This window comes from Macrobrachium rosenbergii, chromosome 27, assembly GCF_040412425.1.
Source record: "Macrobrachium rosenbergii isolate ZJJX-2024 chromosome 27, ASM4041242v1, whole genome shotgun sequence".
Classification (NCBI taxonomy): domain Eukaryota; kingdom Metazoa; phylum Arthropoda; class Malacostraca; order Decapoda; family Palaemonidae; genus Macrobrachium; species Macrobrachium rosenbergii.
The window spans coordinates 14,969,798-14,997,649 of NC_089767.1; the positions used below are offsets into that span (position 1 = coordinate 14,969,798).

At 36.5% G+C, this 27,852-nt stretch overlaps 1 protein-coding gene across 14 annotated transcripts in view; it reads left to right on the forward strand.

Annotated features, from left to right (window-relative positions):
- Positions 1–27,852, forward strand: part of LOC136853422 (uncharacterized) — a 574,979-nt gene that overhangs the window by 443,329 nt on the left and 103,798 nt on the right. For 6 of the 14 annotated variants that reach the window (XM_067128958.1, XM_067128953.1, XM_067128960.1 and 3 more), the window contains one exon: positions 22,642–22,689. The exons of the other annotated variants lie outside the window; for them this stretch is intronic. In XM_067128958.1, coding sequence (XP_066985059.1) covers positions 22,642–22,689 — 48 coding nt within the window. The remainder of the gene's footprint in view (positions 1–22,641; positions 22,690–27,852) is intronic. 14 annotated transcript variants of the gene reach the window in all.

A 27,852-nucleotide genomic window follows, 5' to 3' on the forward strand; every position in this document is an offset into this window, starting at 1 on the left:
TAATCTCTTTAAATGATTCATGATAAGTTCAGGAGTACTGCAAGATATCAAACCTCATCAACTCTTCATAGTTTAACAGTTGGAAAATTTACCAGTCTCAGTTATCGAACTTTCCAAAACTCGTCTCGTCAATAAAACACAAAGTTCTGGAGTTGATCTTCATTGTGCCAATTCGTAAAGAAAAATGAGTCTGTGCCTTAATGATGCACTTTTGTATATGAATTTCTTTTATCTAAATTCGTTTGTAAGTTTTCTGTGTAATACCAATTGTAATTTCGTCCCGTATCTAAAGAAGCCTTGTTTTATTAAATAATGATCTTGCTTTCTAGTTAGACGTTGTACGAGAATCAGCTTTGATCTTACGCGCTTTTTCTTTTTCTTCGTGGGTTTAGTGCAAGGAGATTGACAAGGCATGAAGTCTTTGAAACCGGATGATTTAAACGATGATAGGTTTTTGTTTTTGGCTGTTGTTAATCTTCATTAGTAATGATTTATTTATGTTCAAGTGTCGGCAAATGTACCTTAAAAGGAACAGAATATTTTATATTTATTTATATGTTGTCTTCTCCATATATTCCTTTGTTATTGGTATCTGCGTCTCCTGTGTTGTGTATTTATCATCGTGAATGTTCTGCTTCAAGACGTTATGCGTTTGTGTGTGTGTGTGTGCGTGCGTGCATGAGAGAAAGAGAGACAGAGACATAGCAGAGCAGAGCAGAGCAGAGCTTGTCTGGCTGTAGAATGTGTAAACGAATTCTTGTAAGGTAAACGCCACTTGTTTACGCTCCCAAGCAAAAGCAAATACCGTGAAGTGAAGGAGCGTAAATCATTTTATTCTCGTTGCTGTTTGCTGCAGTGGATTTATTTACTGCTGCATCCTGTTGCTGGTGACGGCGCCCGACCATTCTGATCCATGGGAGCTTCTTCAGGGCTAAGTCAGCTTCTCATTATACTGTACATACATACGAACGGTCCTACGTACATGGTTTTGTATTCGTATGGCGCATGAATATCATTTTTATAGTTTTTGCCCTCGCAGCTCATCTTTTCTTGTTAACCAGATTTTGAAGAACAGTCTTGTATGGAAGTTCATTTCGAAGCATGGTCATATTTTAATGACATTTCCATCTTTTTTAAACTTATTTTCAGTATTGAAATACTACTACGTGGTAGCGGTCTTTACTATTTCAAGCACTGCCTCTTAATTTGCTGACCGTAGAACCTGGCTAAGCAATGCCTTGATTTATTTCCTCGAATCCTAAATTCTGTATTTGAAATGTCTCGAGAGTTCATGTTGTAAAATTTGATACAATATTTTTAGGTAAAATGAAATTTATTTCGAGTAATGTTAAGGGCAAAACTTATTCGTCTCTGTTGCTTACCCATAGTTCAAAAAGGTCTTCGTCAGGTCTCTTTTTCCCCTTCTAGCACCTTACTACACTTCCAAGTTGCCTTAGGGCAAGGGCCCGTGATGGTACCGAGCCGCCGGCTTAATCTAAACCACCACTTGACAATCAAGTGGGTGGACCGGAGTAATATACTTGTCTACAGACGTATTCTTTGCCCTTTCTTATAATTGATTTTTGTCAGAAACCCAAGTTTAGTCCCAGATTCATCGTCTAATCCTAGAGAAGCTGATGGATCCGTGGTGGTATGTGATATCTTCCTCTTAAACGCTCCTTCCCTTTAGTAACTTTAGTTTCCTCAGACGAGTAAAGCCTAGAGTTCATACTGTATAGTTCAAGATAATGTACTAACTTCAGAAATGGAGCGTTTCAAGTCATGGTAAGATGCGGGCACTTGTGATCGCAAGGGTAGGCTACATATTGCAGTATATGCGGTATGAATAATGTATGACTTGTACGATGTGTTATGACCCCGTCAGAAATCAGCATATAGATATTAATCATTGCAGCGCAAGATCAATTGCAAAGTTCATGATTTAGATGAGAAAAATAAGGAAAAAATTATCATCTGTCGCTGTTCCTTCAGGTCATGGCTTTAAACAAAGCAACTTCGGTTTTGTTAGGACTAAGATCAAAGTCATTTAACCATCTGGGGTCCAGCCCTCGAGTATAAATATTTATAAGGCTCATGCCAAAACATGTCAAGCCTGATTTTTTTCTTTGCTTTTAATGTGGGTATATTTTTTTCTCTACCTGACTCCTTAGTCTGAAAGATTTATGCTGTTATGCAATATGTTATGTTACAAGAGCACCGGTAACCCCAGTTGGAAAAGCAGAATATACTAGAGGCCCAGTGGCCGCAGTAGGAAAGCAGCCTATAGTGCGATGAACGAAGTTGAGAGGTAAAACTACGAAAGAGGAGTTACGAAGCAGTACCAATAAGATAAATAAAAACCAGGTAAGATCAATAACTACTAAAATAAATATCAACAAAAAAGATAAATAACAACAAATGAGATAGCCAAAGTATTAAATGTTATTTGACTCAAAGTTTTTTTTATTCAGAGATTTTCTCCTGTGTATTAAACAAGTAAAGTTAATTACTTGTTTTGGCAGGGATATATTATTTGTCTGCTGATTTAATAGATTTCTAATAAGAGAAGCTTTAGAAGTAAATTTTTCGTTGACTACTACGTCTAGTCCTGACCAATCCGAGTTTTAAAATTCTCCCTTTCTTCGTTTTCCCTCCAAGTTACGGTAAAATGACCATCGAGTCCAATGGCATAAATGAAGAGGACTTAATAAAGGGTTTTAGCTGTGAGATGATAACCACCCACATAATAAAGACTGAAGAACCTTGGGGTTCCCAGAACTTTTTTAATTGGCGTTGTTTAGAAAATATGAATCGGTTAAACTAAAAATTCAGAGCAATACTCTTAAGGTTACCGGGAGGATACTGTCTTGGATCTGCGCAGTATTCGTTATGTACATCCGATGCCCTTCTAAGATGCTCGTGGTTGGATTACGTTGCAAAAGTTTAACTATGGTATTTTAGTTCTGTATTGATTTGTTTTATTTTCTGTTTATCTGTATTACTGAGCTTTAAAAAAGAAAACGAAATTCGCACTTGAGCACAGATAGAATACTGAACCAGCAAGCAAAGTTCAGTTAATTATCTTGGCAAGGATATGTTGGTGTAACCTACACTCATCCTTTACGCACAGTCAACCTTTCGAAATTATGTGTAAAAACACCCAATTAAAAGACAACACTTGGTAGGTAACTGATATTAAAAACGGTTCCCCATCTAGCCCTAGATTAAAAAACAACAGAAGCAACAGTTGTTTAGCAGTATACGATAGCAAAATCTGAGAGATTAAAAAGAGTAAAAACGTGAATCTTCAATAAACAGGTGGGGATGGGAAGAGTAGGTGGGAAATGGGTTGCCGGGGGATGCGTAGGATACGTTTGGGGATGGGGTAGGTCTGTGGGTGTTGGGGGAGGGATAGTTTTGGAATATGGTGTCAATGTCAGGTAGAAACTGGGAAAAAAAAGGGGGGGACTCCATTAGGGTGGAAGTGCATTGGGTCCTGGTTAATTGGCCTAAATAATAGGTCTCGCTCATTTGAATAGGTGATGATGGATCGCCATGGAATTGGTAATTAAGGGCGATGCCCAATTATTGTAACCGTAAAGGATTAGCGTTATTTTTGCGTCTCTTCTCGGTGTAGAAGTGTCTGAGGCTTCTCCTCTGATTTCTTGTTTTTAATTTGCGAAGACATTTTCCTCTCCAGGATTACGCTGCGTTTTATGCGTCCCTTCTTGAGTTTCTATATCTGTGTTACCTCTTTTTTTGGAAAATTGAAAGTATATAATTCTTTATCCAAAATTATTAGATTTATTTCATTTAAAAGTTTAGTATGCCAATATTTCTCCTTTTCTAAGAAAAGTATTTCGATATTTGTATAATCGTGTCAGTTATTAATATTCTTGAGTTTCATTTTCCACCGGCAGTTTCTCTCTTTCTGACAAATGAAATTCCTTTGTCCTCCGTAAGTAGTTGGTTGCATCGTTTGATTAGAAAATAAGATATCCTTTATATCCATAGATATCATATGTAATCGTAGGTCCTTTATATTATACGAGATTTTATATCATTGTAAAAGGTCAGAGTGATAAAAGAAAGTGCCACTTATGACTCACAAGTGGCACTTGTGGCCGTGGCAGGCTTTCTTCTTTGCACCCGCCGAGGTGCAAAGCAGAGGGATCATCTTTATTTAGTAGATTATTTTGAAATTCCGTTACGATGGAGCCGGTTCACTGGGTACCCCGCTTATGTAACAGGTATTCACATTTATTAATAGTGATGATGTTGAAGTTGGATGTCATCGTAGTTTTTCGTTAGGAGAGCCGATAGAGTTGTGGGCTAGCACTCGCTATAGGCCCGAGTTCAAGTCTCCGGCCGGCTAATGAAGAATTAGAGGAATTTATTCCTGGTGATAGAAATTCATTTCTCGGTATAATGTGGTTCGGATTCCACAATAAGCTGTAGGTCCCGTTGCTAAGTAACTTAGCTACGTAAAATAAGTCTAATCCTTCGGGCCAGCCCTAGGAGAGCTGTTAATCAGCTCAGTGGTCTGGTAAAACTAAGATATACTTAACTTAACTTGGATGTCATCGTTTGTATTTTACAAATGTACATATATATTGCTTTGGGTGGGAAGCCGAGATGGGAAAAGTAGCTGCAAAAAAAAAAAAAAAAAAACAGGTGTAGATTATAAATACAGCACTCATCTGAAAGGAAGGACTCTCTCTTCATCATAAACAGAAATAAATTCAGCGAGATTTCGAAAAATAGATAAAGACAAACTTTATAGAATGGTTGTTATTGTAAAGTGGATTAAAGGGCTTAGCCGATCTTTTTTATACTAATTTTAGCCCTTGTTTTCCGCAGGTAAGCTCAACGGTTTGTGGGGCTCTTTTGATGTTTACCGCTACTTAATGGATTGATTGAGATGAGACACTAACCAACTGCCCACACGACTCTCCAGCCGTAAGTAAACCGCACAGCCATCTGCTCGACCGCTTTCAGTCTAGCGCCAGTATTTTGCCTCTGAAAGGATGTCGGTTGGAAGCTTCGCACTGGGACAGAGAGAGAGAGAGAGAGAGAGAGAGAGAGAGAGATATCTTGCTTTCGAGAGTGTTAGGGAGAAGGGAACTTGGTTATTTTTCACTCTATTTCTCCTTTGACACCTGTTTAAGATGTCTTCTGCGGGACCTATTAAAGTTAGAAGTATTAGCAATACAGTTTTTTTGAACTGGTAAAATAATTTAAATAATTCTGAATCATGTTTACAAATCCTTGACGTCTAAGGTTTTCATTCTTTTGGAAAATAACACACCTTCCATTCACATTTCCTCTTTTTTTTTTTTTTTAGTTCATTTCCTTTGCCGAGTTTCCAGATATCCATTCACGATTTTAGATGGCGTCGTCTATTAATATTAGTGTCGTTATTTCTAAATTTTCTTGTATTATTTATTCATTGTTTCTGCTAGTTTCAACAATGGTTTAGCCTTTAGCAGTCGTACCATCACGACATTTGGAATTGAGGAGAGTAAAATTTTTATTAGAAAATATAAAGTTTTAGCTTTGTTACCGAAAAATTTTAAGATTAATAATCACGTTCAGATGAAGTTTTGGAGTGATATATGATACCAAGGAGCTTGAACTCAATCTGACGTGGACTCAGCTGTCAGTGGAGAGTCAACCCTTGTGTGCAGTAACTTTTACTTAAAACATTTTGTGCGCTTCTTTTGCTGTTCATTGAAGTTTATATTATTCTCCTTTATGTCTCTCTTTCATAGGGGTAAGCCCAAGAGGATGTTGTTTTACTGATTCTCAGCTGTTGTCTAGGTATAAGGTGACTAGTCCCGTGCCCTTCTCTATAACCGATAGTGACCCACTGCAGTCGACTAACTGCCAGATACGTAATTCACTAAGTCAACGAAAGCGGAGTCGGTTTTCTGGGAATATTCCGACACTGCTCTGTCATTGCCCAGGATTTGAATTTGGTTGTTTCTTTGGTGATTCCCGGATGCTGCCGATGGTACCTCACGGCATTATATATATATATATATATATATATATATATATATATATATATATATATATATATATATATATATATATATATATATATATATATATATATATATATATATATATATATATATATATATATATGTATATATATATATATATATATATGTATATATATATATATATATGTATATATATATATATGTACACACACATACACACGTTTGTTTTTGTCCCGCTTATTTCGGTATAAACTCCACCATTTTTTCCTCCCTTATCACTGCAAATATTGCTATGTCTCGGAACATATCTGATAATAGTAATAGATAACGAACTTTTATTGCATATACTTTTGAATTATATGGCGTTGATTTTGACTCGGCTGAAAATTGAAGTTGTAAGTGAGACGTGTATTTTACAGACTTGAAAGGAGGTTATCGATGAAGATAGTAGTGATCTCTCTCTCTCTCTCTCTCTCTCTCTCTCTCTCTCTAGTGGCATCCGTTGTTCCTCAAGGCAGGGCGCTGAGTGCCTCTACTGTTTCTCGCTGAGCTCTCACTCCCCTCCTCTGACTCCCCATTTTTATAATCTTTCTCCCACTCCCTAGTCTCATATATACGCTTACTGTCTTATCTTTGTAATTTAGTAACGGTAGAGGAGGTAAGACAGTTCGGATCGGAGCTTTTGCTCACCTTTAGACGATCTGACTCGCCTCAGGCCCTGTGTTTTCTGGGTTTTAGTTTTTGTGGTTGTGAAGTTTTGAAAACCTCCGAAGACAATAAATTAGCGTGTGCTGTTTGTGTCTGAAGTAATAGGAAATGAATATGGGCTGTGCTGTGTGGTAATCGTAGTCGCCGGAGTGAACAATAGCTCATTTTGGAAAATGACAGCCTGCGTCATGAGAATTGCATGAGGTTTCGTGCTTTGCATAGGCCCAGGTAAGTGACGCAGGGTATTATTGCCCTTTTAGATATGCTTGATAATGTTTAGTCTGTTTCATTCAAGAAGTACAGATTACAGTCCCAGTTAAAAAAAGAGTAAGACTCAGTGGCGACAGTAGACGTTCCTCTTTATTACCAGAGAAATGGGTCAATGAGAGTAAACTCATTTCTTAAGTGATCTTGGACAGGGGCTGAAAGGGAGGCCTTAGACTTTGTCGCCGCTGTATACACAGGCATCACGCCCCCTTTTCTCCGTCTTCCTCCTTCCTCTGTTGGCATCCCCTTCAGAATATGGTGTTTCATGTCTGATGTTTGGCTGTGGTTTGCCTGCTTGTTTGTTGTTCGCAGCCCGCGTGACTATTGTTGTCCTGTTTGCTTGTTTGCTGTGCATGTCTGTAGCCCTTAATCAATGTATTTTCAAGCATTAGTTCCGACAGTAATGACAGATGTTTACAATTTCTGTCTCGTCTCATTAAAGACCAGTGCCAGCATCGCTGTAATAGTAGTTGATAGTAACGTGTTAGACTAAATTCTGTGGTATTATTTATTTTTTTCTTTTGACCAGGTGATTGGTTGATAAATAATAAACCATAACATAAAACAGACAAAGACGTTTAGTTGTCAGCATTGTGCATATTTTCAGATTTTTCATTATTATTTCACTATCATTTAAAAAAATACGTGCACGCCTACACTCACATTTACACACACACACACACACATGCTGATGACGATGACGAATGTGCTGAGGACTGAATAGAAGTGAAGTGAGTGAGTAAGAAAGGAAGGACGAGAGAGGTTACAGAAGAAGGTCAAGAGCCTCTGACGATGTTCAAACAAAGTCGTGGTTCCTCCTTCCTAGGTATGCAAGAAGAACGCCCTGTTTATTGTATACCCCTTTCATCCCTCTCCTACCTCTCCCCTTCCTACATACACTCGCATACACTCGTGCCACTGTACTGCAACATAGACTCGGTACTTATCGAGCATCACCTCCCATGAAGAGCTCTCTCTCTCTCTCTCTCTCTCTCTCTCTCTCTCTCTCTCTCTCTCTCTCTCTCTCTCTCGAAAATCATTTCAAGATGTCAGATGTACCTCGAAAGGTTTTTAATAACAGTACGACCTTTCACAAAGAAATTCTGCAGACACACAAACATATAAACATATACAGTAATATATATATATATATATATATATATATATATATATATATATATATATATATATATATATATATTATATATGTGTGTGTGTACATGTTTATGTATGTCTGTATTGAAGTAAATGCCTTCTTGGTTTTGTGATTGCAACAAGCACAAAAACGCAATTATTAAGTTCAGTGAACGGAAGGATCATTTAAGTATCGGAATGTTCTCTTACAGTTTGTATCATTTCCTTTGTGATTCATCGCTAAAACAGTGCAGCTACTTCACACTCTTACAACAGAGATACAGCGTATACCTGCAAGTCAGAATGATGGAATTTCTCTCGATATAAATTGCGTTTCCGTCCGAGCGTCTAAATAAATCGTAATTACACGTACAGGTCTATATTTCCACACAGTAAGCGAATATTCTGGACGTGTGTGCGCGCATTAAAGGTAGATCATATTATAACCAACTCAGAAATATAATTTTCCGTATTCCCAAAAGATCTTCACATACATGAATCAAATATAATTTGTCCCGTAAGAGGGATTGATAGGCCTTCGTTTCTTTAATCTGTTTGTCCTTCATCGTCCTCGTTGAAGGCTGGGTTTTGTCTTTGCCGATGGTTAAGCGGTGTCCGACCTCGAATTGTTATTGTTTATTTACCTTGCTCCAGCACTTGCAAGATCTTTTTCCCTCAAGAAGTGGTGATGGAGAGTTAAGGTGTGATGCCCATTGTCAGTCGACGTGGACGTCCCTGGGCATGTGTCCAGCGTCGCTGTTCGAGTATGGGTGAGACAGTAAAGAGGAGCAGGAAATTTTTTGTTTCGTTGGATAGCAGTTAAAGTGAGAGGGGATTTGCAAAGACGTGGGGTGGTTTCTGAAGAGGAATTTTACGTTTTATGGACATATTTGTTTTTGTTTAATGCAGATGCTCTCGATGATTTGGTGATGAAAGGTATAGTAACCATCAACGCTTTTGTGGTGTGTGACGTTAATACATAAACGTGTGTTTTTATTTTTATTATTATTATTATGATTATATATATATAATATATATACACACATATATACACATACATACACACACATATATATATATATATATATATATATATATATATATATATATATATATATATATATATATATATATATATATATATATATATACATAAAACAATATTAAATGTTGATACATGTTCACTGTGAACAGGGGCACAGAAACAAGTGCCTGAAATATATGGTTTCAACGTTTAGATAGTGTTTTATGGGCCTTCTTATTTTCAAATATACACTGTAGTATTATATATATATATATATATATATATATATATATATATATATATATATATATATATATATATATATATATAATGTGTGTGTGTGTGTATAATCATCTTTCAATAGTGATAACTCCCTACTGAGGAAAACTTCCGAATTATTTGCCGATTGTGTTTGGTCTTAGCCAGGATTGCGAAGGGCATAGGGCACGACATTATTTTACATGGGTCGAAAATTTTCGCGTAGTGAAACTTCGTAAATGTATCGTCCATAAAAGGTTTTTCCATGTTTTTTTAGTATATAGCAAACATCAGCGTCATAGTCAGCCTTTCATTACTATAGGAAATACCTTGTCACATATTCTAAACTCTTGCTGCTTGGTGCGAGTAACCTCGGAGGTTGTCGATGTTTTGTTGTTGCTGTATTTTTAGTTAACTTTCGAAAATACGACAGAGATTAAAGAAATTTTTTTAGAAAATAATGTTAAAGATAAAGACTGAATGAAATTGATTAAAGGCTAACTAATAACCATTATAATCTCTGCTCGTAATATTCATTTAGGACCATTATTTCATTAAATACCCGTTTTATTTTTTTGGCTGAAAATGAAAATCCATTAATAAAAATATCACCGTTGTAATAATGATAAATTGGCTTGGTATGTAGTTTGTACAGCTTGTTTATTGCTAATTTTTCATGATTTTCTTATCGTAAATTGTATGTGATGATGTACACCTTTATAATATGAAGCCGTTTTTATAAAATTGAATGGCCACAGGATAGCAGTCACTATTATATTTATTGTCTCTCCACCGTATTTTTAAAAATTATTATTAACCCTTGAAAGAAGTCAATACTTCACTCCGTTCACAGCCAGTGGAATCGCATATCCAAACAAATAGCAGTGAAGAGGGCAGATGAGCAACCTCCCCCCACCTTGCACCTTCCGTGGAGCGTAATTGCCATAATGAACCCAACCCACGTGCGCAGAAAAATGTTCTTACTTGTCTCTCTTAACATTAATCGCTGGTTGCCTGTTTATTTGTTTGCTTAATTCTCAATGACCTTTGGTTCTGGTTATCTGTTTGGATATGCTAATAGTTACCTCCTGTTTCCGCTGCTTGTATGCTTACAGGTTTGCTTTCTGCTTGATTAAGTGCATATTTTTATTCACATGGCTACGTGGCCTGTTGCGTGTCTTGTGTCTTTTCTCTGTGGTAATCGTTATCGCAGGTTTTATCTTGATTTTTATTCTGTTCGTTTTGTTTCTCTTTTGTTTTATTACGTTTATTTTCCCTTGAGGTTACGCTTCGGGTGGAACCTGTTCTTGTCGTCGTGTAGTTAACATTCACTTGTTCCGTTAATCTGAATACCTATCTAATTATGCAAATCGTAGAATGTTATCACTTTTTTTCTTACTTCTGGGATGCTTGTTTTGTTTTATTTGCATGTACCGTTGGTTGATCATAAACTTATTCAGGCGTCTTTTACTTTCAAATAATTAGAAGTTAGATTTGTCCATAAGAGGTGTGTTTTGTGTGTTTTTATTACTCAGTATATGTATATGTATATATATATATATATATATGTATATATATATATATATATATATATATATATATATATATATATATATATTTATATATATATATATATATATTTACACACTAGAATTCTCTTAGGGAAAATAAAAGGTCAGATGCTTCGAAATGATTTTCGTACGTTGTCCAACGACTTGGTAAAGATATACTGTTTCGTAATGAAAGAAAGTTATTTGACAATTTCTTAAGTATTAATTTTGGGCGTGTTTAATTATTAATTTCATTTTTGTTTTTTATAGGGGTTATTGTAGTAGTGATAATCCTAGGTATTGTGTTATTGTCGCATCGGTACCCATTAATTATGGGTGTCAATCACAAATCCGAAGAATTGTCGGTATACGAAAAATGTAAAATGAAAACTTCACGAAATCAGATGCGGTGGGGAACTGTGGTCGGATCGGAGCGGTGTAGGATATCTGTTTTGATGGAAAGTGAGATGATGTGCGGTCAGCCAACATGTTGGGGATCCTCCCAAGATGGATCCTGCTGCTCGGAATATCCTCGCCCTCATTTCAGCTGACGCACTTTCTTCCGACTGACGCTTCATGCACCATAGATCAGTTTGCCCATCACGTTACGCTCCCCCCTTACACGGATTGGATGTTCTTCGCTGATATCCACGTGGCCTGTCACGCGTCCACGTGGCTTTTTCTCTTTGCCTCTGGAGTGATGGTGGAGGCGAGGGGCGGTTGTTCATGCACCTGTTAATGTTATTATTGTTCTTCTTCTTCTTCTTTGTATTCGATATTGTTGTTGTATGCTTTTTATATTGTTGCCTCTGGTTATTTTTCGTTACCTGAATTTTCTTCAGAGATTTCAGAAGGCAGCTTGATAATTAAAAGATATAATGGAAGGTGTGCTTGGAAATAGACTTTAAAAATAAGTAGAAATGATCTGTGTCAGTTTAAAAAAACATTTTCTAGTTACTCTTAATACTTTGTAAAAGTAACTGGCATTTTTATTGATGACTCATCTTGTTCTCATTCATAATCTTTATATGCATACACACATGCACACACACACACACACACACATATACATATATATATATATATATATATATATATATATATATATATATATATATATATATATATATATATATATATATATATATATATATATATATATATATATATATATATATATATATACATATGTATATATATATTATCTGTTTGTGTTTATTTATGGTAGAGTTAGCACCCTAATATTTTTCTTTATTTTCCTCCTGTCAAGAAATTTATGTTCGTTGCATTATGTGTACATTATTCATAATGTACATGCATTCTAATGAAGCAGGTCAAAAGATCCTAAGCTTCCAAAGAATGGAACTGCCGTATTTGGAAAGAAACGACAGAACTGAGCAAATATTAATGTAACTAAATGTTTATAGTTTATCGCAAATGAAAATAAGTCCTAAAACAACAAACAAGCAAGGTGAGCTGGGTTGATTTTATCCTCAAGTAAGTGAACTCAGACCTCTGTACAGAGTTTGGCGCTGCCCAAGATTTGAAACCGTGGGTTATAAGGTTTAAACCCGGTGTAAGGTAAATATGTAACACAAGGAATGATTCAGAATCCTTAAATAGCGGTACAGGTATTCTGGTCAGTTAAAGGAAGCATAATATGCATGGATGGATAGTTATAATCTTCAGCAACTCAGGGCTAATGAGATGTGTAAAGATGACCGTTTATCGTGACGCCTTGCAGCCCGGCCAAGTGCCCTAGTCAGTAATATATGCGTTCGCGTGATGCTGTCAATGTATTAAATAGCCGGACACAAGTCACTGTAAATTATGGCTCGATAGAATGTGATGTTCTTTACAGGACGACATGGCCGCGTTTGCTAGGGTCATTAACTTATTTTTTGTCTCAACACGACTAGGGTCCGAGTATCGTGATAATATTTTAATGAAAGCAAGTTTATGAGTTTGCATTAAGAGGATTTACTGCTGGGCGACACTGCAGATCCTCGGTGTATCGGTTACCATTTTTTGCCTCATATTACTCATTCACTCATTTGCTTTTTGGAACACTGTGTGACCTTTTCTCCTTCACGGCACAATCCTGAAGGCACGGTGCAACCTTCAGTAATGAGGATATGAACTTATGAGCCAATGGCGCCTGGCATTCAGAGGTAGTAGATTATTGTAATACTGACCGGACCTTGTATTACTTAGTTTTTCCATGCTGAGAAACCAGTGGTATTATAGCGAAGCTGCTACTTTTTTATCCTATTTTGCACACGCGTGTCTTTTCCTTTTTACTCTTCCCTTATCTCTTCCCTCACAATCGCTGGGTAATAAGGACCCACTTTTCCATTTTTTTAATGTTATCTTGAACAAACGAACAAGAATATTTTTATCACCCAGTTAATCCCTTCTGTAGGGTATCGGCGAAATCTCTCAAAAGCCAGTTTTTTTTTTTTTCTTGTGATCGTGAGCCTCTTCCTCTTTTTTACTCATTTCAGGTGCTTTAGAAAACAAGTTTGGATTAAAAATTGACCACTCAGACGACACTGGTATCAACATCCTGAAATATTGTCTAAACTGTTGCTGATCATTAACGTCAACTGTATTCTTGTTTTGTTGATTTGAGAAAAGCGTTTGGCAGAGTATAAAACTATCAGAAAACTTATCTTGAAACTTTATAAAGAGAGTACGCCATCAAATTAATATTCTTATTACATTTTAGTTCTCGACGAAGCAATTCTGTGTCAAATGGGCGTTATAACGTATCGTCACAACTTCGGCTCTTCCAGCGGACTTCGTGGAAGTGGCATTCTCTCGCCGTATCTCTGTAGTGCATACACAGATGCGCCGTATTTCTGTAATGCACACACTGACGCACTGAATGTTAAAATGGTCACTTTCAATTGGTTGCACCATCCACGGAATAACAGTAACCAACCTCTGGAACGCCGGCGATGTGGTTCTAATTTCACTATAGGTATGCTGTCAAATTTGACATTATTAAAGAGACCAAGTCTCTCTCTCTCTCTCTCTCTCTCTCCTGTTCATGTCGTTGTTCTCTAGATCCCTTAGATACGTTGAAGAGCAAAATTATTCCTCAGAGGTCACCGTTTGAAATTTGTTCTTGAATTCCCGTATCTAGGGCACCTGACTACGGTTCCAAGGTTCCACTCCAGCAGCTATTAGGCTAACGTTCGTTATGACTTTCTGAAGGTTCTTACAGACATTTCTTGCCATCATTTTGCTACACAAATATTCATGGAAAACCGCGTAGATAATATGAAAATTGTCTGATAAATTACCATTCGGCTAAGAAATGGCAGTAATCTACTAAACCGAAACATCTTAAAGAGTGAAACAAGGTCTACATTGGTACATTGGGAGAATAATTGGGAGACGAAACCTGTGTCATAATAGCGAGCTCGTTAATGTTTTTCTTTACATTATATTTAAGGGTAAAAACTGTTAACTTTATTTTATACTTAGAAAGTGCGACCTTGCTTTTTTTTTGTTTCATTGTTTCCTCCAACAATTCGTTTATCGTTATTGTCATCATTATTTATGTTAACATTTTTTTTCCTGACCATAATGTAAGGCCTCATCAGTTATCTCCATTGGAGGTCGACGGCTGTTGGGCATACTTAAGAGCTGCTGTGCTAGTGTCCCATTTATGTTTTTTAGCACTACTTTATTCTTTCTCTCTTATCATTGTTTTTGGCCTTTTATAGTAATGTTATCTTTCCTTGGGCTTTTCACACATTATTATTATTATTATTATTATTATTATTATTCTTTAGTAGTAGTAATAATAATAGATTATTTATTTCAGTCTTACCGAAAATCATTCAGTAACGATAACTTAATCTCATTACTATGTACTGAATTATTTTTATTGTTACCATCTGTATTTCAGTGTTATTACCTCGGCAGTGTAAAAACTGTAAATGTTTCAATTTTTAATTTTTAATGTTATTGCATTTTGTATTTGCTCGTACTTCTATACTTTATGATGTGCCGAGATAATGTATATTATTATTATTATTATTATTATTATTATTATTATTATTATTATTATTATTATTATTATTTTGGCATTTAGATATATTTATTTATTCTTGTAAGGCCATTGTTGGCCTAGTATACAGTTATGAAACATAACGAAGCTACATACAAGTCATATTCGATTTGAGCTTTCACGTCACAATTTTTATACCATAAAATATTTATTTATCACACAGAGTGTGATCTCGATGGTTTGAGCATCCCAGATGCCATGCACTCTGGACACTGTGTTGTGAGAATGACTTTGAAATTCTTGATGGGCCCTGAAACGGAGGCAGCTCTTTAGACATTGTTTTAACTGTCCGCCGGAGCATAAACTGAATCCCGATTAAGTAAACACTGTGTTATGTTACAGGATCTTTGATTTCTTTTTATTTCCGTAGATAATATTTCAATATGTTTTATATGATTTATTTGGAAGAATGCTACTTAAACATTTTTACTACTTAGGCACTGAGATGAGGTTAGTCTTGTAAAGTAGCAATGAGTAAGTGTTATCACAAGATCTTTATTATGGGTAGTGAATCTCCCTGTTTGGTTTCATTTCGTCTTAATAGTCTCCTTTTAATGATTTGTGTTGGATGCTGTCATAAGAGACGCCCTTTAATTTCTCAAGTTTCCAACCAATTATGATTAATGATCGCTCATTAGAGGATGCAAGAAACTCGGACCCTCTTCTTCAGACGAAGAAGAAAAAAGGGGAAGCGCAAACAATAACTTCTTAAACAGAAGCCATAAAAAGTGGGAGAAAAAAGTAGCACACTGATAAAAACTCACTTGAGCGGAACCATTGGGATAACGTTCACGCTGTGGCTAGATGGATTGGCAGAGAGAGAGAGAGAGAGAGAGAGAGAGAGAGAGAGAGAGAGAGAGAGAGAGAGAGGGAGTGAGAGGGGAGGATGGCGCCGGTGATGGAATAGTAACCTGTATTTGAACTTGGTGTCGTGCTGTTTCAGGTACTAGTATTTTCTTGGTACGCATATTTCGGTATACGTTAGCGTAAAATGTCAGTGTGAATACTCTGAAAACAAAGTAGAATAAATGACATCTTGATTGACTTCATGATCAAAACCGACTTTTAAAATTGTTCTGCGTACTGGAGTCCTTTAGAATAATGCCTTCTTGTAAAAGCCATGTCAGTAAATCTTCCTTCTGTGTTGGATCTTGGCATCTTTCTCAGACGCTCCGCTTCCTTTTTCATGTGCAAATCCAATATCAAGTCTAAAGTCTTATTTTGCCTTGTTTTACGAAGTGGAAGGGACGATGACCCATAGCACTACCATTTAGTATGCATTCTTTGCCCAGCAACACCTAGGGTGTCTCTGTAGAGATGCTCCTTTGTCCAAAGGGTCTGACCATCATTCATTAGCCTCCCTTTTATGTTTTCTCTGCCCATGCATCATAATTGATATAGTGATAAAGGACGTGCATAGTTTCAAAGAAGTTCTTTTATTCGGTTTGTTATGATAGTGTTCCTGTTAAACAGAAATGACAGGAGCTGCTGTCAGATGTACCCGATTACGCTTGCCAGACAATAATTCTTTCAGTTCATGTGGCAGATATAACAGTGATAGTGGTGAGGACAAACATAGAGGCTTTGATAATTATGAAAACGATAATTTTAAGTAGAAGTTGATTCGATAGCCCTTAACTGGTAAAGCTAGAAAGAAACCTTAGACGTTTCATGAAACAGTGAAGCAATGAAGGATTCAACCTTAAGCCTTACCTGTAGAACGGTTTGACAAATTGTCAGCTATAAAAATTGCCACTGTCAACCTCCATCGTCGATATATTGGTTGATAAAGACATCCGGTGGCTAGCATCGACAAAACTTGCATCTTCGTTCCTCCCATGATAATGGGATTCAGGTAAACCATATTACATTCTGGTGGTTTAATGAAGTGGTAAAAAAAATCTTAGTTGTCTGATTAAAGCACATTACTTTGAGTTTTAATTGAGCCCCGAGAGGCTTTAGAACGGGAGTTAAAAGGTGATACTCAAGTGTGAGTGGATTATGAGATCGGTTAGATGGAGTGCCTCTGTGATGAACCTTGGCAGGCGGCCCCAAAGGGCAAGACAGTCTCTCTCTCTCTCTCTCTCTCTCTCTCTCTCTCTCTCTCTCTGGTAGACTGGCTTGATGGACAGGTCTGATCAACGGACCGTGTCAGCAAACGAACCGCTCCAACGCGTTTCTTAGCTGTTGAGTTACCAGCCTTTCTCTATATAGATTTCTTTGACGACCATTTAGGCAAGATTTTAATGCCCATAGAATTTTGACAATTTTGTTAGGCATGAATTGCAAACGTGACTGAAAAGCAGCACTAAAATAATTTAACATTGTTATAAAACACAACAACTATAACAATAATAATAATAATAATAATAATTAAAAATTACTCGCAGTAGCACGAGTCTTGAAATGGAGAAACAGATCCACAGTTATGTATGGGTACGTATATTTAAAAATAAATCTGTACAGAGCTTTCGGGATTCTGTTCGATTCCCCTTTTGAAAAGGGAAATCGAACAGATTCCTGAAAGCTCTCTGTAGAGATTTCCTTTTAAATATACGGTCCAACATAAACTGTGTAATTGTTTCTCCAATAATAATAATAATAATAATAATAATAATAAGAGACCCGTCTTTTATTTATTTAAGCATCAGTTATCCCCGCAAACCTTAACGAGTACCATTTATGAGCTTTGGGTGAAAGGTGTAGAGAATGCATTTGGTTATGTGGGACACTCGCGTTTGGCACATAGTGTGAAATGATTCGGAAGGAAAGTGAAATGTTAGTTATGTTCTAGTGTAAATTCTTGTTGTAATATAAGTACATTTCAAAAGCCATCAGTTATTGTGTGATAAAATCTTAACTTTCGAGTGGCACGGTCATGGAGGATTTGTGTGTTGCTATGATTTTAGCATACAAATTGTTGTTAAAATTTTGGAACGATTTGTTTGTGAAATATTGTAAAGATTAGTGAATACATTAACGTATATTGTATTCTGAATTTATTTTTATTTGCCATATTTGCTGTTCTGTAGACTCTTAATCTACATGGTTCTTTTCTCAGAACCTCTGAGGCATTATTGAAAGGCAGGAACCCCTTCCTTAGCAACCCGGGTGTTGTGGCCCCTGTGATAGACGTCCATTAGATAGAATGAGTGGATCAATCCAGATAGAAGGTGTGTCTCTTGTTATGAATAATTCATCGTCTTGTGCGTTTGTCCCCTGGGCGAGGAGGAGTGGGTGCTACTATTAGCTATCAAGAGTGCTCTTAGAGCACTTGTAAGAGTTTTCGAGACACCTGAAAGTGTTGTGGGCTTTGCTTTACTTTTCTTTCCAGTCTCCTTTTGTCTTTTTCGTCTAGTAGTTGTCGCATTAACGTTGCTTGTGATGAATTTTTTTTTATCTGTAATATATCAGAATCGTTCATAGTTTTTTCCAGGAATATGCTCCCCACACATTTATCTAATACTTTACGTTGTATTGGCTAGTGGCATTTAAACACAAATTATTGTTGCTTTTTGTTTTCTTTTATAGCGTTATAGTCCTACTCATGCTGCCAAAAGGTGATTTGGTGATTTGTTTTGTTACTTAGATAAATAGTTTACATTCTGCAACGATAGGCATGTGATGAACTATTTTCCTTAAGTATAGTCTGCAAAATCCAGTTTCAACAGTGTAAGTTTTCCAGTCAGTTGATAGATAACGATGGTCGTAACATCTAATGCCAAGTTCGACCCTGAGAGAGAGAGAGAGAGAGAGAGAGAGAGAGAGAGAGAGAGAGAGAGAGAGAGAGAGAGTGACGTCAGGAATATCGTACTTGATTCATAATTTTATTGCATAAGAATTAACAAGTGCCTCTTAATTTCTCATTCTTGAAAATATTGTTTTAAAACCCTTTGCTCTGATGTCTCTTGCAATTGGGACCTTTTTAAGTCGGAAACGTAAGCAATTCATGTAACTGACGGAATTCCCCTGCAGCTAAGAGTGCTAAAAACTCCCATAAACATCTGAAAGACCAAGCTTAGGAACATGAAAGGGATTTTAAAATAGGCAATAACGGAGAGAGAGAGAGAGAGAGAGAGAGAGAGAGAGAGAGAGAGAGAGAGAGAGCTATCACTTGACAAAAACGGCAAGATCAGCTCGTCGGTGAGTTGCGTACTAAAACGGGACTCAGTATAGGAAAAACGCAAGACCAGTTCCGGCACCTTGGAGATTGTATCTGGTACCTAATCTTTACATTTGCTTGACAGTTAGAATTGTGAAACGCTGCACGCGTCCGCTCATTATGAAGTACGCATGAGAGTGTTCTCCAACCACTAACTCCCTCCTTATTGCTACATAGGTTTTCTCCGCTTCTATATGTCTGTTTTTCAGTCTATCGTGCCTTATACTTCTTCGGGAGTTCTCTCTCTCTCTCTCTCTCTCTCTCTCTCTCTCTCTCTCTTCATTCGTTTATGGCCGTGGTCGCGATTAGGTGTTTCGACCTTATTTATTGTTTATTTTTTCCTCTCAAAAGACCCACTTAAAGGGTAAATGCTTAGTGTGGCCTTTGTGAAAGTGTAAGTGAATGTGACGCTCAAGTAGCGGCGTCGGCTCGGTTAACGCTTTTCAGATGTGGTTTTAAGGAAGTATGGCGAGGGGAGAGAAAGAGCGGCTCGGAAGGAAGATAGAAAGATGTATGCCCTGAAAAAAAAAATAATGCGGTTGCTTGAGGATACGCAATGGCGGTTATGTGTGTGTGTGTGCGTGTGTGTGTGGATAAAGAGTAAAAGGATTCTATTGCAAAATAGAAATATGGGAATATGCAAAAAGATGGGAACAGTAGTGAAAAAAAAATTATTTATATTTGGAGAGAGAGAGAGAGATAACGATGGAAAATGGTGTTGTTGTAGGTAAAATAAAAAAAAAGTGAGACGAAGTAACAGAAGGGAGGTGCATGTTACTGTGAAGGTATTAGAAGGCGAGGCAATTCAAGTAGGTGACAAAAGAAAAGCGAAGAGCTTTGCGGTTTGAATGTTCAAGTATCCTTCCTTGAAAGTAAAAGGAAGTCTGCCTATCTGTCTATCTATCTATTTTTAGTAATGTGCAGTAGAGGCATCCCTTTTTTTTTATGTTGTTTATTTCTCCATAGAATGACAAGTGCATGTATTTAAATAATATCGTGCTGTTGGAACACAAAGATATATTGTGCCTGACGCTTAATAAAGTTATTTGTTTGTACATATTAATACTTAAATACTATATATATATATATATATATATATATATATATATATATATATATATATATATATATATATATATATATATATATATATATATATATATATATATATATGTATATATGTGTATACATATATACTGTATATATATATATGTGTATATATATACTGTATATATATATAATACATATATATACAGTATTTATATATGTGTGTGTGTATACACACATAAGAGATTTCAAAATCGTCCCTGAAAAACCTTTTTGCTGAGGTTTACGCACGATTAAAGTTGAAATAAGAACGCCTCGCTTTTATTAGTAGCGGTTTTGTGGGTCTAAGGGAATATTTTAAGTGCTCTTTAAAACTGTAAAAGTGAACTAGACCTTGAGTGGTTAGCCATAGGATGTGCTCATCAAAGGCCTTGAGTATTTCTCTCTCTCTCTCTCTCTCTCTCTCTCTCTCTCTCTCTCTCTCTCTCTCTCTCTCTCTCTCTCTCTCTCTCGTGATGAAAATATGAGGTCAGTAACCGTTCCAAAGCTGTGATTAAATGCAGTAATAATGACATTAATGCATTTAATAGTATAATGTTCACTCCTCCTTAAATGCTACAACCACTGCAACAATTTCAACACGAAGGCGTTAAAGAACGTGTGACTGGACCATAAAACTTTTTGCACTTAATATTCTGCAGGTGGGATCTGACCAAGTGATCTAAGATAAGGTAACCCTTCTTGCATTACTTTTTCTTTAGATGTATTTCATTAAAGAATTGATTAAGACCTTGAGACAGGTCCAGGGTAGGAAAGTTTTGATGAAGATATTTTCATACATAATCACGAACGTGATAATGCTCTTCACGCCACTTGGATTATTGCACTTCTTAGTGTATTATACGGGGTTCATTTGACATGCATACGTATATATGTATGTATGTGCGTGTATGTATATATATATATAAAAATATGTATATGTATATATATAAATTAGATTTATATAAATATATATATATATATATATATATATATATATATATATATATATATATATATATACATACACACACACGCCATTGTTTTGGAGAAGGTGGTTGTTGACCACTTGCTCTTCTCTATCTTGCCTAGGAAGTGTTATAGTTGGTTAACCACCAGGTATACGATTCACCGTGGATTTTTCAAGAAACCGGTGCTTTTTTGATTGTTAAATAATGACTTTCTTCTTAAAAAAACAAAATGCATCAAGTGCTGTTTTCTATGACTGAAAATATAAAAGCTCTTCTTTTATCTGAGTATCTGAAGACTATCTTTTATTATTTAACAATCGTTATTTTAATTTTATCATAGCTGTAGCTTTGATTATTTCTCATTAAATTGTCATTAACCTTTGTGATATCCATTGCTGTCATTCATTCTGGAATAGTCAATTATTATTATTATATTATTAGCAAACTTGGATTCCGTGTTCTGAACATTTATTATTATTGTTATTTTAACTTACTTATATTTTAAAAGCGACAGAGTCACCCATGTGATTTGGCAGCCCCCGTTTTCGGTCATTCCACTTTTGTTTAATTTGTTGGTTACAGAAAACGGTACAGCGCTTGCCAATATACGTCCGTATGCTAAACTTTAGTAGTTAATAATGCTTAAACCTTAAAAAAAACTATTCAGGTAATTAACTGAAATATATTTATGCCTCTAATAAATTATATAAGAAATACATACAGTATTTCAGTTACTGTAAGTTTCATGTTATCATTTTTTGTTTTTCTTGTTTTGTTTCGTTTTGTTTTGTTTGGTATTGTTATCGTTGCTGTGTTAGTTGTTTCACTCTTCTTTGATGATGTTTGAAAGCTTCTGGAAAGCGTATAGTTGTTGCTGTGTCGAAGGCACTGACCGCCTCTATTTGGACATCGGCAACTGCCTAAAGATGTTTTTTGCCTTCACAGCCTTATATGTGCTAACTGTCTTGTTGCTATTAACTGGTTGCCCAAACTTTGTGTTCTTGTTTTGACCAGAGAGAATGGCTCTCCCCATTTCAGACTTGGCATTACCGATAAGGATATAGTGTCGCTCTTGGCCATGTTGATGACTTGTTTTAATGATAATAAAAATGTAATCTTTATCGGTAATATCATATTATGCAGTAATTAGCATATTTAATATATTCTCTTTCCATTTAAGTCTTTTTTTTTCGTCCTATATGACTAATTTCATTGCTGCTATTGGCTTTGGTATCGGTATTGCATGAATTTCCGCTTAAATCAGAATTTGCAAAGGCATACAAAATATAAGGTAGAAGCTTTTTACTTGCAAAATATTTACATAATTTTCTGTGAATAACTTTTCTTACTTATTTTTCATCCATTTTCCCCTTTGCTCTCCTTCACTTGCAGGATGCCTTCGTTTGCCGCAGGATTTAGACCTCTCTTCTGAGATACCAGGTAGATCGGTTTGTGGTTTGCGTCGGCATGCCTAGAGGGCTAGCATCAGAAAGAGAGATTTGTTTATTCCATTCCCCAAAATGCAGCCTGTGAGGCTTGGTTTGTGGTTTGGTTTCGGCATGGTTAGAATTCTAATTGTATTCTGATTGTCTGTGACAGTAGTTGAGGGAGCTGAGTTTTATTTTCCTAACACATTACATTTTCAGTTTTTTATATATTTTTGTGATTCAAGTCTTGTGGCTGTGATTTTGTAGCTCAGAATGATTTTTCTGTCATTTGGTTTTTATCTGCCATTTTTGAGAAATTGCGCCGTCAGTTTTGAATACCGGGGGCATTAGACTGACTTCCGGCTCACCGGAGTTGAAAATATACTCAACGTGTGTGTGTGTGTGTTTTTTTTTTTTGAGTGCTTTTGCTTTGATTAATACATTACTTTATAGTGCTCTATCGGCGCATTTGTGTGCATGCGAGTGTATTTATGTATGTCCCCGTACGTGTGTATATCCCCCGTAGACTTAAATCCACTTAACCATGTGTCATTCATGTTCAGTGGCTAATTATCCTTATATTGGGTTCAGCTGGCGTTGCTCTCCCACAAATCGCATAATCGACGATGTCAAGCATCTGTAATTGGTTGTCGATTGTGCATAGACGAATGATGGATGGTAATGGTGGTTGTTGTGTTGTGTCTAGAATGCATATGTATTGCTTTTTCCTGTCAAGTTACAATAGTGTTCCTTGGCTAGACGTCCTTTCTCTCTCTAGACATTTTTTCTTGCCACAATCAGTTGTCTATAAATACTGTACTCTGGCATGAATTGTAGTTACGACTTTCTTTGTGCGTGCTTTAACATTATTTCAGTAACCTTTAGTCAGTACATTGGTAATCAGTTTGGGAAAATATCGTGTACTGTCGGCATTCACTTATATTACTTCAAGCTTTTTCGGTAACTATGCTAGTCAGTGCATGTTTAAAAAGATCGTAGCATATATTTTGAATATTATTTTGGAGATTTTGCATGTTAATTTTATAGGATGCTATTCCTGGATTCGCTTTTATTTTTTATTCTCAACATCAACAGATTGTTTTGAATTTTGTTTGTGAAATTGGCACAATTGGAGAGATCTATTCCGTATAAAATATTTGCCACGATTCACTGTTTTATATAGTATTCAGACACACAAACACCTCTCTCTCACTTGTTTAATATGTATCCAGAAAAGACTTTCACTTATGCGGAGAACCTGTTCATGTGAAACTAACATTTTAAGGACGTTTTCAAATTTATGAATACCGAATGAAGTAGTCATTCCTGTGTTTTAGCGAGAGCTGAGCGTATCTCTGTGTAATTAGTTAAATACGCTTATTTTATGCACGCAAACCTACTAATCATTTTAATTACTGGTTGCATGATACCTATCATAAGAGTGCTGTCCCCGAAGGGAGGTTCTCGTTAACCTGTAGTAGGCAGCTGTAATTAGAAATTTAGAGTATCGTAATCATTGTTCTCAAAAGATGAAGCAACGTCGGGTGGTGTATCAATGGATGGAAAGAAACAGGATACGCCTACTTAGGCCTATAATTTGCATTTTGTGAGGCACTCATCTAGATACATGTAGAAATATTCGGCAGTTTGTAGGTGTACTGCTTTGGGCTAATTTTCAGGTATATTTAATTTTTTTTTTTTTTTCACTTTTTGAGTTTCACTGTGTTCTTGTTTTATTAAAGAAATGTGGATTCGGATAGTTTTGGGTACCGTAAATTCAGATGAATCTATACTAATTATAAAATGTGTCGGCTTTTCTCTCTCTCTCTCTCTCTCTCTCTCTTTTTGAGGGGGTGTTCCAAATTCTGTTATCCCTTCCTCGACCCTGCCTCATCACCTCTGTTGGCCTCCCTCCGTTTCATCGCCGTTTTATTGTTCCGCCAAAAGTGATTGTCGTACCGATAAAGAAGAAGTCAGACCCGAGAGAGAGAGAGAGAGAGAGAGAGAGAGAGAGAGAGCTGTTTTACTTGTACTCTCAGTTCTCATCTAAATGCTACTGCCAGTCCAATTGCAGAGCATAAATGGTGTCCCGGAGGGAATATGGTAGTAACCATATTTCCAAAATGGTTTCGTAATTCCAATGAATGCCCACTGGAACGTGGACGTTTCCGCTCTTGCCTGTACGTGTTTATATCATTTTTGTTCATGTCCTTGCACTTGACTTGATTATTTATGTCTTAATTACTGGACTGCACGTGAAACAATTCTCCCATAGATTATCCACTTGGAGTATAAAAAAGTATAAACCCTTGTCCAATATTAACCTCTTCTTCCAAGGTAATGGGGATAAATTTCGTGGGGAATTTTTTCCTATAGCATTTTTTACACGTACGTTATCCGACGTCCATCAGCGGTGCGTTCATTTTTACGAGGCGATTGGTTCCTCTCGTAAACATAGCATTTGTGTTGTTTCGGCGGTTTGAAATAAGGTCAAGATATGGAGGTCACGACCCTCGCCGTTAGTATCAGCTGAAACATCTTTATTCTGTTCCAGCTAAAGTGGCATCTTGAAGGTGATCTGTGTGAACCTGTATTTTTTATTTATTTATTTTGTTCGGTTTCTTGTCTTTGTTGTGTTATTTGTTTATACACTGAATGAAAGAGAAAATTTTAATTTAAATGAGCTGGGGTTAATATTTTATTGCCGATTGATTTTATTTTGCCTTCAGGTTTAGAAGATTTAAATGATTATTTACATGCTAGTTTTCACATTGGAAAATGTTTATTTTGTTTATATGTACGAGAAGCATGTGATTGGATATGTGGCTGTAGAGAGAGAGAGAGAGAGAGAGAGAGAGAGAGAGAGAGAGAGTGCATTGGTAGTAGTACTGCGGTCAAGTCGTTAGCGCTGTAAATATGTGTACACACAGAGAGAGAGAGAGAGAGAGAGAGAGAGAGAGAGAGAGAGAGAGAGAGAGAGAAGTTAAGTATATCTTAGTTTAACCAGACCACTGAGCTGAGAGAGAGAGAGAGATTCCCAGTCTGAAATTTCTGTCGTAATCAATTCCGGGTATGCTGCTATTATACTTCCATGCTCTTATCTCTTGTTAACAGCTTCAGAGGAATGAGTATCTAACCATCTTTAAATACATCGATATATATCCTTATACCTCTTGTGCTCCTAAGCTCCTCCCACTACCCTTCCCTTATTAGGCAGTGCCCATTGATGCTTAATAACAGGCTTAGAGATTGTCTGCCTTAAATCATCTGAATAGGCATTGACACCACATGTTCGAGATGTGATTCTCTTCGTGGAAGCTTCATGCTCGTTTATTCTGTATCTGTAACATCCTCGCTATTTTTATTATAATTGAGTTAATCTATTAGATATTCGCTTTTAATTTCATTCAAGTTGAAGTATGTTTCTTTTGACAAAAATATCTGTTACATACCACAAAAGGCATTGCACCATCAAACGGCCCATATCTTTATAGTAAAATCACTTGACCAAGTATAGTACTGTAGATTCAAATTCATTATTGGTAATGTTGATTTTTGGTAAAGATTTGTGTGAGATGTAAGGTGGTAAATGTTCCTAAAGAATTGATGTTTAAGTTCTTTGTTCCTTTACTCAGCAACTGAATTTTTAAGGAAATTTTATACATACACACATATAAATATATATATATGTATGATTTTAGTATTCGTTTGTTTTTTGCGGATGCATGTGCCATTGTATCTGCATTCATATTCGACGTCTTCGTTTCTTAATTTTTAAATACTATGTCATATTTATTGGTGCAAAAAGCGGCAGTATTGGAAAAGAATTATATTTAACTATTTTGTTCCTAGTCCGGTGTTTAATGAAAAAGACTTTAGTGTGCAGCAGGACTTACAGACTGTCCCTCCATGTTCCATTACCACTGCCTCAGTAACCTGAGCTCACCCGTTGAGGGAGACACGGAAGGTCGTCCACACTTAATTTATGCTTCGTAATGAATCCCTCTCATCCTTATTAAAATATTCTGCGGCTTAGAAGAAGCAGAGAGGGAAGTTGAAGATAAATTAGCAACAGAGGGTGAAATAGTTTATTTCCTGTATATCGGCTCCGGCGATCGCCTGACGATGTACTGTGTCTGGGCCATATTTGTTGCCGACTAAAAACGGTTCGTTTTGCTGTATATGGTCAGGCCTTGTTCTCCTCCATTGCAATTTACTACTTTTCTAATGTGTTATTAAGCGGCGCCCCGTTGCGGACCGGGTCGATTGATCTGAACACCTCTGTTTTTCACTTAAGTTGACCAAATCAAGGTCTTTTTTCGCCCCTGTCAGCTGGATTAAGAGGCGCAGTGTATGAGATGTTATCAGTTGTACTTTTGTTTGTAATGTGTACATTTATTTCATATCCACAAGTTTTATCTTTACAGCAGTGGCAAGAAAGGAGGAATTACGAAGTTTTTAAAGCTGATTGAATTTAGCAAAATTTCTTACTATGTTTGTGAAAGTGTTTATTATAAAGAAAAATACGTATTTTTATGGTCGAAATCTGTGTGTTGGGGAAGGAGGTTTTGGTACCACTGTACTCTCTACTCGAAGGAGTGCCGGAACTCGGGCAGATTATTCTTAATGTTACGGTCGGGATAATCATTGACGAGTCGGTCACACGTGATACCTTACTTGGTGTTCCTTGTGCCTTTTAAAGAAGCTCCAAGTGGTTTTGCCATCACACCGTGCCCCACTGGAAGGTGTGATTTATGCGCCTTTGTTCCAAAGTTGGGGTTTTTGATTTTAACAGGAGCCACCAGAAGTTGTTTCCTTCCATGATTATCACCTTCCGCAAGGTCCAGTGATTGGTTGACGCCACAAATTATCAAGATTATTGGCTACTGATTAGGAGCCACTGATAAAGGTAGAACTTGTTTGCAAGGTGCTACACGTTTTGGAAAGGTCAGGCGAGGTCATTGTTGTGATACTGTTCCATTGCTTGTTAGTGCTAACTGACTCTTGATTGGCTTATTCCCTCACTCGGTTTAGATGTGTGAAAGCTTTGTTGAGGGAAGTGATCGTTTTTGTCTAGTTATCTTTTCATCTAATCAGAATTACTCTCTACTTGCTTTTGTAGTCGTAAATTCGTGAGAACTTCACCTAAATTTTCATTTGCATATGGATTGATTTG